This window comes from Balaenoptera ricei, chromosome 4, assembly GCF_028023285.1.
Source record: "Balaenoptera ricei isolate mBalRic1 chromosome 4, mBalRic1.hap2, whole genome shotgun sequence".
NCBI classification, from domain to species: domain Eukaryota; kingdom Metazoa; phylum Chordata; class Mammalia; order Artiodactyla; family Balaenopteridae; genus Balaenoptera; species Balaenoptera ricei.
In genome coordinates, this window is record NC_082642.1 from 151,116,423 (window position 1) to 151,128,845 (window position 12,423).

At 46.4% G+C, this 12,423-nt stretch overlaps 1 protein-coding gene across 1 annotated transcript in view; it reads right to left on the minus strand.

The window, feature by feature from the left end:
- Positions 1 to 8,364, minus strand: part of RCAN1 (regulator of calcineurin 1) — a 94,389-nt gene extending 86,025 nt beyond the window's left edge. The window contains exon 1 of the mRNA XM_059921493.1: positions 8,023 to 8,364. Coding sequence (XP_059777476.1) covers positions 8,023 to 8,256 — 234 coding nt within the window. The 5' untranslated portion in view covers positions 8,257 to 8,364. The remainder of the gene's footprint in view (positions 1 to 8,022) is intronic.
- Between the last annotated feature and the right edge of the window lie 4,059 nt (positions 8,365 to 12,423).

The window sequence follows — 12,423 nt, forward strand, 5'->3', positions numbered from 1 at the left end:
ACTCACCTGGGGTCCCACAGCTGGCCTTGCAACGAGCACAGTCCTCAGAACACAGGAGGCCCTCAGAAATACTTGTTGAATGAATGAATGAATGAATGAGTGAAGTGATGGAGCTAGGATTCAAATCCAGGTCTGCCTGACTCCAGTGCCCAGGCACTGCCTTCCGCTTGAATACGAGAATATCATCAGGGCTGCCACTGATGTACAAAAAGCACTCAAATAGATCTGTTAAATATAAATAAATGGCTTAGAGAATAATAGAGTTGTAACTCATATGAACCTCAGTTTCCTGTAGATAAAAGCACTTTCTTCATAGAGATATCCTAGGGTTTAAATAAGATGTGAAAGATATGAAAAATTCATGTGCATTACTGCATACAAGATGATTCCAGCACAGGTTTTGTAGTTGGTTAAAACCAGGTTTGAATCATAGGGCCAGCACTTACTGGCTATGTGATCTGGGACAGGTTACTTGGCCTCCTCTGGCCTCAGTTTCCATGTCCACAGAATGGGAATAACAGTACCTATTTCATAGAGTTCTTATAAAAAGATGAAATGATATATATTACACATAAAGCACTTCACATTAATGAATAGAAACTATTTTATTATCTGTAAAGTAAAGCAGAAAAATTAACAAAAATTATAAAGGTAATAAAGTAAAACAAGCTATTGTTATGTTGCATGAAAAAAATCCAAAATTAGCTTTCTGAATCAAATAACATTTTTGTCTTTTAATTCTGAATTCAGGCCAACCTCAAACACCTCTTCCTATGGTGTTAATTATGATTACACGTGGGAACTTCACATTGCACCTGCTGAAATTAGTAATGAAAGGAAAAGTACTGAACCTTCTCAACATAAAAAAGCTTTAGTGTCCTGAGCTCTTGGTTCAGAAGTGTAGTGGCTGACAGCTTTTGCTATGAACCTAGCTATAAACCTATCAATGAGGTATTTTATGTTAAGTAGTAGAGTCTAAAACTGTATTCTTTATAGAGCTGAAGCTTAAAAAATCAGATGAGAAAACACCTTCATAAACATTTCTGAACATTAACTGCTCCAAGAAGTCAAAAAAGTTTACAAGGAAGAAAATGTACTAATAAATAGCAACTGTGGTCAGGAGCCTGTAAGATGGGCTCAGCGATCTCCACTTACCAGGACTCACGCCCTGGTGTAAGCCCCCCACCCCGCTGAGTGGGAGCTGCACTTACTGACTCACTTCTAATGAAGAGAATCCAGTAAAAGTGGTGGGATATCACTCTGAGATTATTAGGTCACAAGAAGACTGTGAATTGCATTCCATCTTGCATGCCCTTTCTCCCTTGCTCTGAGGGAAGCCAGTGGCCAGGCTATAAGCTGCCTTACAAAGAGGCCTGTGTGGCTATGAATTGAGGGGGGCGTCTAGCCAAAAGCCACTGAGAAACTGGGGCTCTCAGTCCAACAACCCACCAGAAATGCAATCCTGCCAAAGACCACGTGAGTGTATCTAGGAGCAGATGTTCCTTCAGTTGAGCCGTCAGATGAGACTGCAGCTGGTACTTTACTGCAGATGTTGAGGCAGAAGCACCAAGATAAGCCATCCCTGGATTCCTGACCCACAGAAACTGTGAGATAATAAATGTTTATTGTTTTGAACTACTAAGTCTTGAGTTAGTTTGTTACACAGCAGTAGATAATACACAACTTACATTATGTGTTTACTATGTCCTAGTCCCTGGGACAAGCATTTTATGTACATCATAAGGTGTTAGTACTACTGGCACCTCCATTTTACAGGTAGGGAAGTGAAGGCACGGTAGGGTAAATAGCTTCCCCAGGGTCACACTGTGTTAGCGGTAAAGGTATGCTTCAGATTCATACCCTTAACTATCATGCTGCATTGCCTCCTCACGGACACACTTCAAAGGGGAATGTGAGCATATTAAACCCAATAAAATCTTTAGAGGTTAGAAATATAAACAAAAACACTCTACACCAACTAAATCAAATAAAGGATTTCTACAGTGGCTGAAATCTACATAACATGAAGCTAACACTTTCTTCCACGTCAAAGTTTGAATTAAGGGCATTAATATTTTCCTGATGTTCAATTTTAAAAATGCTTCTGTTCTGCCCAAGAAGGGTAGAAGAGCTATTTTTACTTCCTACGGCCATAGTATAGCCCATCACTGCTCAGAGAGCAGAGCAGAGTCACTTACTGTCTCATTAACTGTCAGCGTCCCCATGTTTGGACAGTGATTCATATTTACAAAGGAAAAAATTCTGTCACAACTGAATTGTATTTCAAACGACCGGCACTCCCCCTCGGCCCTTGAAATGGGTCCTAACAATTGTGCACAGAAAATGCACACAGAGGAGGCCCTTCCCCGCTCCTACCCCCAACACACACACTGATGAGTGCACAACTGCCATCACTGTAACGGGAGTGATGCATTCACAGAACAGGGCAAATAGGCCCCTCAGTGGCAGGTATGCAAAAGAGTAGACTGTGTCATCTGATGACATTTTTAGAAAGGAAAGAAGGAAAGAATAGAGCCTGAAATATAAACACTGGAATCAAACAGCCTCTGCTTTAGCTATTCTATCACAAAGCCTATTTTTTTTTTCTTTTTCTTTTTTTGGCTCCCTTATGTAATTGTCTTGAGAGTTGCTGGCAATAATGTTGAAAGCTATTGCTACTGAAGAAGAAATGCTTTGAGCAACGGATGGTGCTGAAAAGGGGACCAAACCCTTGTTAGGGAGGGAAGTGGAGAGGAGAGATCAAAAGACCCTCACGGACGTTAAAAATATATATATACATATGTAGATAGATAGATTTATTTAAGAGTCAGAAATTCTAAAATTAGGGAAATAGTGGATAACTTCTAAAGTAAACTTCGCACATATATAATATGCAGGTTTTTGTTTTTTTTAAACTTACAACATTCTGAACTTTCCCAAATAAATGAAACCATACCATATTGGGTTTAATATCTCTCCACACTTGAGGAGGTTTAAGGGGAAATTTTATGCTTAATTTAAGCCTCAGAAACCACATGCCTGTGACACTAGGATGAAAAGTGAAAATGGCCTAGGAAGGCGGGGATGTTACACCGTAATAGAACCCCCAACTGTTACTATCCTGCTGGAATGTCACATTTTACAACACACTGTGATGGGAACAAGCAGATACACGGCCAAGCATATACAACCACACGGGCGGAAACTATGCATCTCAGCTGTGCCACCTTGGAGCTTCAAACATTTCAATCATCAAATTACTACTGAGTGATATCTTGTCTACCGAAATACAAGCTTTGGGAGGACGAGTCCGGGATCTGACGTCTGGTGGAGAGCAAGCGGCAGCACGAGAGGACGTGTACAAAGGCCACGAGGCAACCCCACGTTCAGGTCGGTGTTCTTATCTCATGTGTCACCCGCCCAAAGGCTGGGCTCTCAGGCTGACGGCCAGCCATTCTGCTTTCCGGCCGCAAGGTCAAACAGCGCTTAGGAGAAGGGAGGCTCCCGACTAGGGGCCTGACTCCCATTTTGGTCTAGAGGAAATCAAGGCACAGATCTGGGCTGAAAGTGGAACCAATGATCAATTACTCAATAATCTTTTCACGATACAACAATGACTCTGGTCAGGCTAGACCCCTTCTGGCTAGACGATGGTCCGCAACCTTGGCTCCCAATCAGAATCACCTTGGGGAGCTTTCCAGGTGGTTCCCAGCCCCCGAGACTGGAATTGGTCTGCAGAGGCCTGGGCATGGGAGCTTCTCAGGGGTCTTCACTGATACAAAGAATTTAAGGACACCCCTCAACCACCTTTCGTGTCTTATTAGACTATTTCATGTTTTGAAAAGAAAGTCACGCCAGTATCATAAATCTTATGTGGGCATTTGTTTTAAGAAAGGTGAGTCGCTAGCAGAGCTAGTCACAGGCAGAGCTCTGCCAATCAAATATACATTCATGTCTCAGACAACAGAAAAATGGCATTCGCTTCCATTACTCTATGAAATTATATCTACTGCCTGGAAACTAACAATATTATTTGAGAACTCTAAATTTCTGGTTAGCTTGGTGGCAACTGAATGAACCTTTATTCTAGGGAACCAACGAACCACTGCCAACAATCCAAAGCACATGTAATTACCGGTTCAAAGCACTGCTTTGCTTTCTCAGTAAAAAGAAAAAAAGGTTCACAAAAAGTACAGTAATGGAATATGCTAAGCAAATATCTGTACAACAAAAAATAATCTTATTTTAATAAAAGTTTTCATTCATTTGTAATGGTGTGAATCTCTCTAATAATATTGCTTGAAATGAATGACGATACAGTTTCAGTTATTTTTTGGATAAACATTTAATGAACATGTTAATTATAAATTATTTATAATAATTTGATGATCCAGCTAACAAAAACAAATTTTACATATCAGATCCAACTGTTATAGTTAGAAAACGGGCTTCCTATATAAACTCCCGAATGAACTGGCAGTTCAGGTCAATTTCTTTCTTTACTTTAAAATTAAGGTTAGAGACTGATATGAACACACGTAAAGAACACTGACGTAGCCTTTTTCCTTCACACCATCTGCCACCATCTGGATGTTTGTGTTTCCCCCAAGTTCATATATTGATGTCCTCACCCCCAAAGGTGATGGTATTAGCTGTTGGGAGGTGATTAGGGGCCATGAGGATGAAGCCCTCACGATGGGATTAGTGCACTTATAAATGAGACTCCACAGAGCTCTCTCATCCCTTCCACCATGGCAGGACACAGCGAGAAGTCTGCAACCCAGAAGAGGGCCCTCACCCACCCATGCTGGCCACCAGAACTGTGAGAAATAAATTTCTATTGTTTATAAGCCACCCAATCTGGGGCATTTTGTTACAGTAGCCCTAACAGGTTAAGACACCATCACTCACCCAGATGATCCTCCAACAGACTGGTTAAAGAGAGGGTATGGCCACACCACCAGCACACGGACTTTTGTTGGCAATGCAGTCAATGGTCCGCCTACTCAAGGGTCAGATACCACTGACCTGAAGTAGAATCATGTTTTCATTACACCACCCAAAGGGGACACTCCAGCTTTAATAAGAATGGCCTTCAAAATAATAAGGCCGTCAGACTGAAATCTCAGAAGCCACATCTTCCCACCTGGAGGAGTGGTTTTAGCTAAATGAGAAATTTATCTTTCTACTGGAAGGCTTACCAACGGTCTCTGCAGGACCCTGCAGATGGGCAACCAAGGCACAGAGCTCCCCCTGCCCGCATTCTGAGGCTCCTGACCCCCGAAAGGAGAGGACAGGCACTGTCTCCCACGTCTCCACCCTAGTCCAGACACCTTCACAGCTCCCCTGACAACCAAAGTCAAGAGCCTCCTAAGGGGCCTCTTTGCTTCCTCTCCTGCCCACCCAACCTCCTTCCCCAAAAGACATTCTCCACCTAGCTCTGCAATTAGAACAGGATCCGAATCCCTCCCCGGGCCTCCAGGCTCCCGTGGAACCGTTCCCCGGCTGCGCCAACCTCGGCCACCACCACTGCCCTCACTGGGCCCTCTGCACACACTCGTTCATCCCTGCACTGGAACTTCTGTATTCGCTATTCCCTCTGCCTGGACGCCGGCCACACAAAATCTACACGAGGAGCTTCTTCCTGCCAGCCAAGTCCAAGCCGTGCCGAGTGGCCTTCTGGGGCCACTCAGTCTAAAGTGGCCGCATGCTGACCCTCTCTGCACGTCCTCTTTACCTGCACTGATCCCAGAGCCATTCTCTGCTCTCTCCACCCTTCGCTGGGCCCTGGAAGGCTGACCCCACCTACGGACTGCATTGGTTGGAACTCCCTGGCCTCCTGGCTGCCAGCTGGGCTCTGCCAACGAGATCAGAAAGCTGGGGCAAGCTGGGGTATTTCTTACCTGCAACTCGCGGCTTCAGCATCTCAATTCCATCCCTCCACGTCTGTAGCTCCTGCCAGGAGGCTACTCTCCTAGGGTTCCAGCAATACGACTTCCTCCCAGCACTCCCTCTGACTCCCTCAGTCCTGCCCCAATTAACCAGTTCTTCATCAAAACCTCTTGAACCACCATAGGGTCCCTGTTAGGCCCTGACTGATACTACCCGGTCCCTCTCCTCTCCTTGGTCACTCCCGATCACATCATCCTGGGTATGTTCTGCATTGCACTGACCACCATCTGAAATCACCTTGTTCACTTACTTTTTTTGACAGTCTTATCTCTTCCTCAACTGCTAGTACATAAGCAGGGAGCTCACTGTGTTCACCACTCTATCCACTGGGCCTAAGACAGTACCTGGAACATAGTAAGCATTCGATAAACAGCAGAAGAATAAATGAATGAGTGAATGAATGAATGAACGCTAGCCCATTGCCTCTGCTCAAAACAGCACCTTGTGAGTAAGCCTCTCCCTGATCATTTTATGTAAAACAGCAATCCTCCCCTCCCCCCCCATCTTCCAAGGCCAACTTTTTCCTATAGCACCAACACCTCTTGACAAATTTGATATGTATTTGTTTACTGTCTGTTTCCCCCAACAAAAATGCCAGCCCTGAAAGCAGGAATGCTATTTTATTCACTGCTGTGCCCTCAGAGCCTAGAACAGTGCCTGGCTCACAACAGAATCTCAACACACATTTGTTAAAATGAAGAGCTACCAAAGGGGGCAACATTTCAGACAAAGCAATTTCAGGATGGTCCCCAACACTGGGAAGACCGTAAAACTATGAATTGCTAGGCAAACAAGCATCTTACATGATCTGATCTTGTTTCTTTAGCATGAAAGCCTAGGACCCTTAAGAAAGAGACCTGATATGCTGTTAGACCTTAGCCTCAAGAAGAGAAAAGGTTGGAGAGTAAAATAAGTGAGATCCTGTATTTGCGCCAAGAGTTCCTTTAGAAAGCACGCACGGAACCTTATCTAAGCACACAGCCACTGTAAATCCTGAGAGTAGATGAGCCTATACATTATAAATAAATGGGTCTTAAGCACACCATTCTCTGTTCCACAGTGGTGTTCCTCTTGGCAGCCGCCTTGACTACAGTTCATTGACAGTAAATGCAGACTCAGAGCCAAGCACTGAAAGCAGCACTTTCTTTGACAGCTGCTCTCCTAATGGGGCATCTCTCTCAAAGACAGGCTTTATTCTGCAACGCCTACGTTGTCCAAATTTTATTCTGCACACTAATTGCAGACTCCAAACAAATGCCTCCTCCCCACCACCCTTGGTTACTCATACCTGCCCCCCTCACCCTCCAACGTGTCCAAACCCTGGGGATTTGGAGGAAAAAAAAAAAAATCCAACTCTCCCTGTACTGAGTGTCTCCTGTCACCCCTTCAGGGAGCAAGATTCCACACTAAATACCCTAAAGGCCTAGAAAATGGGCCCCTTCCCCCCAACACCATTCCACCAAAACTGGCCAAGCGCAGGATAATGAGCAACCGCGGATCCTCACCCAAACATTGGCTTTCCTTCCAGGCGTGCAGATTGAGAATGCCGAGACGCTGTCCTGTTTGTAACAGTGAGTCACGTCGCCGCTCAACGTCTGTTTCCTCCTCCCCATGAATGAGGCGACCCCCTCCTCAAAGGAGTAAGTGCCCGGCACGGTCCAAGCCCCAAGGTGACGATACAAGCTCCCCGGCCGCTCGGGGAGCTAATTCATCCTCCGATTGTCTCCTACTACGTCGCCCCCCTCCCCACCCGAGTTAACACCCGGGGTCAGGAGCGGCACTAGGAGGAGGTTACCGGCCCAGGTGAAAGGCTAGCCCCTGGGCGCGCAGCGCGCGGCCCGGCAGGTACTCGGGACCCGGGACCTCGGGGAGCGCGCCCCCACCCTAGCCGGGACAGAGGGAACCGCGGCAGGGCGGCCGGGGACGTCGCCGTGTCCCCGAGGGTGGCCTCCCGCCCCGCCGAGGGCCCGGCTGGAGAGGCTGCCCCGGGCCGGCCCGGACCTCGGCGCTGCCTTCTCCCGGCAACAAGTGTCCGCCCTCCGCCCGACGGCCGCCCCGCCCGGCCCTCACCCGGCACAGGCCGTCCACGAACACGCGCGGGTCCAGGTGGCAGGCGATGGTGGCGCTGGGCAGGTCCTGCAGGTCCACCTCCTCCATCTCGCAGTCGATGAAGCTCCAGTCGCCGCCGCCCTCGTCTGCCTCGGCAGCCCCCGAGAACGGCGCGAAGGGCCTCAGCGTCATCCCGGGCCGCCCTCGCGCCTCGGCCGCCGCCCCGAGCCGGGGCCCGGCCAAGCCGTCCTCCATCCCCGCGGCCGTGCGCCCCCGCCGGCTGTGCCGGGCTCGCGCGGGATCCTCGCGCTCTCCCGTCCGCCGACCGGGCGGTTAACCTGCTCGGGCTTGCGTCGCAGCGGGCTGCGGTCACCACGGCTCCCGGAGACGCGGCCTCGGAGTGCCGGCCCCGCCCGCCGCCGTTCCGCTCCTCGCCCGGCCCGCCCGGCAACGAGGGCGGAGCTCCGGCGGATTTAGCCGTGGGCCCTTTAAGGCCGGCCCACGTGGGTCATTTTCCCCCGCCGTCCGGGAGAGAAAGCGAATAGAGGATCGGGATTCTTCTCACGTGATCCTCATTCTGCCGCCCTCAGCCTGAAGCCTCAGAGCGGCCATGTTGGTTAGGGGCAAAGGTCTCTTTAGCCAGTTCCGCTTTTCTGACATCCGATGCCAGCTGAAGGCGCCAGGCAGTGTCTTGGGCGCAGGGTTAATAGCTGGAGAGGCAGCGCTTCTGTGGTTCCCATGGGTGACGTTTTTGAGGCACATAGGCCAACTTTGGGGGATTTAAACGAGATATGGTCCTGGCTATGGCCTTTGGCAAGTGGTTAGATTCTTACCGTATATTGTCAGATATAGCCGCAATTTGGAATTGAACTAGACCGTGATTAACAATAGCTTACTTTTTTAATTTATTTTTTAAAATTAATTCTTATTGGAGTATAGTTGCTTTACAATGTTGTGTTCGTTTATGCTGTATAGCAAAGTGAATCAGTTATATGTATACATATATCCATTCTTTTGTAGATTCTTTTCCCATGTAGGTCATTACGGAGTATTGAGTAAAGTTCCCTGTGCTATACAGTAGGTTTTCATTAGTTATCTATTTTATATATAGTAGTGTATATATGTCAATCCCGATCTCCCAATTCATCCCACCCCCTGCGACAATACCTTACTTTTAGATTTTAGCTTATTAGTCATTATATCATTGTTCAAAATTTATATAATCAGAAATACTTTTTTTGAGTTACTACTATGTACTGTGTACAATATGAGCTAACAAAAGAAGTAAAACCTTGGTCCTCTCCTTTGGGGAGTTTATAGATAGAAAACGGAGGTCCTCAAATAAGTGTCTCTCTCTCTCTCCTCCTCCCACCTTTCCTGCAAAATAGAATTCCTTCACTGTGAAGGGCAATGTGGTTCAGTGAAAATCTGAGTCTAAACTTCAGCTTTGCTGTTAATTACTTGGACAAGTAAGCTGAATCTCAGTTTCCTCATCTGAAAAATTAGGTCATATATGGTAAGAATACAGTAAGGGCCCAATAAATAACAGTACTGTTTATGTGTAGGTGTCTTTGGAAGATGTGAAATTAGACCTGTATTTTCTTCTAAAGTAGGCCTCTAGTTAGGAACTGTAGTGATTATAATAAAAAGTTTATCCAACTAACAGCTGAGATTTACTCAGAACCCGCCGTGTGCAGTGGTTGCTATTCTGCCAATCTCAGTGCAGTTCATGCACTTCAGGAGTTTAAATCCAAGGCGAGTAGTGGTATGCATGCAGAGATAACTCATGAACGAGAATGTGCTACGAGGATCTTGAGAAATTGGAACCATCACATGTTGCTGGTGAGAATGTAAAACTCTGCAGCCACTTCAGAAAAACAGTTTGGCCATTCCTCAAAAAGTTAAACATAGAGAGCTGTCGCATGGCCCAGCAATTCCTCTCCTGGGTATCTACCCAAGAGAAATGAAAGCATATGTCCACACAAAAGTCTGTGTAGGAAGGTTCATAGCCCCATTATTCACAGTAGCCAAAAAAGTAGAAATAACCCAAAAGTTCATCAACTGATGAATGGGTAAACCAGATATAGATCCATACAATGGAATATTATTCAACCATGAAAAGGAATGAAGTACTGATACATGCTACAACATGAAGAGACAGGAAGTAGGTAGTGGTTGCCAGGGACTGGGGGAATAAAGAAGGGGGAGTGAGAAATGGGATATTTCCTGCCGTATCAGTAAACAAAGGATGGCACCGTCATCAGCGATTGCAGCCCTCCAACGTGAGCTGGTAAACCCTGAGGAAACTCAGCAAGGAAAGAATACCTGCCATCTGACAGCCATCAGACTGCAGCCACTCCCTACGGTGAGCCCTGAGGAAACTCAGGATGTGAAAACAGAGGATACGGGCCCCCAGATAGGATGAGGTGCATGTCAAAGGAAAGATTTCAGTGAGCCCAGACTCTTGCATCTTCCCATACATAGAAAAGCACTAAATTCCTTAACTTGGATTGTGGTGATGTGTGTACAACTCCATGAATATACTACCCGTCACTGAATTGCACTTTAAAGGCGGAATTTTATGGTATGTGAACTGTATCTCAATAAAGCTGATATTTACGGAAAAGAGAATGTAATAAAGGCCATCAGGAGTTAGATGAAGTGTGGCAGAATGGGTGACATCACAGAATATAAAACTCTCTGAAAGCTCAGCCAGACATTCTGAAAAAGCTAACAAAGGGGATGAGGCACCACTTTTGAAAAGTAACACCCAGCCAAGCCATGGCCGGGTTGGTCTGTGCTGTCATCACCCTGAGGACAGCAAGCTCTTTCAACCCCGGCTTTCCCTAGACCACAGACGCAAGCGGACTGGGCCTTGTGGACAAAAAGTACAGAGGAAAGAAACTGAGCTAAGAGAAGAAAGAGCAAGTTCCACTTCAGGCAAGTGACAAGGCAAAGTTACCTGTAATTGGCTTTGGAATGCTGTGAGTCATCACTAAGACACAAAATGTGCACACTCCTTCAGTGACTTCGGAGTCCCACTTTTCTCTCTCCTCTCCCTCCGCAGGCAGCAAAGTAAAGAGGGTATCGTTGTGTAGTTGTTTGTATGTCTGCAGTAATAACATCAATTTTATTTGAGTGGCTCTTAAATAGTTAATGGGGGTACACCTAAACTAGCTCACCTCGTTCTCACAAACAGTTAATATTACTCCAGATTCTTAGAACTGAGGCTCCAAGAAATGGAGTGACCTCCCCATAAGCAAACACACAGCAAATGGCAAAGCAGGACACCAGCTTGCTTTCTCTCATCCCAGCACTGCCTCCGCCCTTTGGGAGTATAGGAAACAGAAAAGGGGAAGGAACCAAAGCAAAATGGTGGAGGAGAGGGAAAATGAAGCAGAGACAAAGAAGGGGAAAGGGAGAGGGAAGGGGATTGAGAGCAGAAAGTAAGAGGTGCAGGCAGTTCAGTGGTGATGCCACAGGAAGAGCCGGCCAGGCAGGGCCCACCCTCACGCATGCAGGGCCAGTGCTGGGTGGGCTGTTTGAGACAGAGAGAGCTCTCAAAATATCAGAGCGAAATGATGGACGCTCTTGTCTACTGAAAAAATAACGCACAACCTAAAAGTTGAGGATTGTGTTTTATTCGGTGGACATACTGAGGACTTAAGCCAAGGATTTGCTCTGAGGGACAGTTCCAAAGAGGTAAGGGAGGATCCAGGATATAAAGGAGTCTTTGCAAAAAAGGACCAGGTAGCTGGAACATCAAAAGATTACTCTTAAATCAAGAAAACCAGATATGTCAAGTTAAAGAATTGATCACTTTTCTCTGTATGGGCAGATGCAAGAATCTGGGCTCAGTGCGATCATTCCTTTGATATGCACCTTAGCTATCTGGGGCCAGTATACTGTGCTTTCTCATCCTGAGTCTCCTCAGGGGGCACTGTTGGGCGTGGCTGCAGCCTGATGGCTTGATGGTGGGCATCCTGTTTCTATTACGCGTTCCCTCAGGGCTCACCTTTGGGGAGGCTGTAATGTGATGGCTTGATGGCTGCAACATTCTTTGTTTACTGATAAGACAGGCAACATTTTTCCACTGACACTCTCAATAAATAGGATTAGCATGATGCCTTCCACATCTGGGTGCCCAAGGTTCTTGCCCTACCGCAGAAGACATCTTTAGTAATAAAATGTCAGATTCTCCTTTCCATCTAGAAAATAAAATTGTATAGTAACTTCTGTCTTTAAGAAAGGCAGACGCTGTGTCTTATGCCCTCACCCACTGACTCTAACAATTAACATCAGCAATCAGTGGTCTCTCCCAAGGAGGAAAAAACAGAAAATATGAGCTGTCAACAGCACAGGCAGAAACGAATCAAAACATGCTACTTAAGTATGAGTGTAGACATTTCTTTTTTTTCTTTT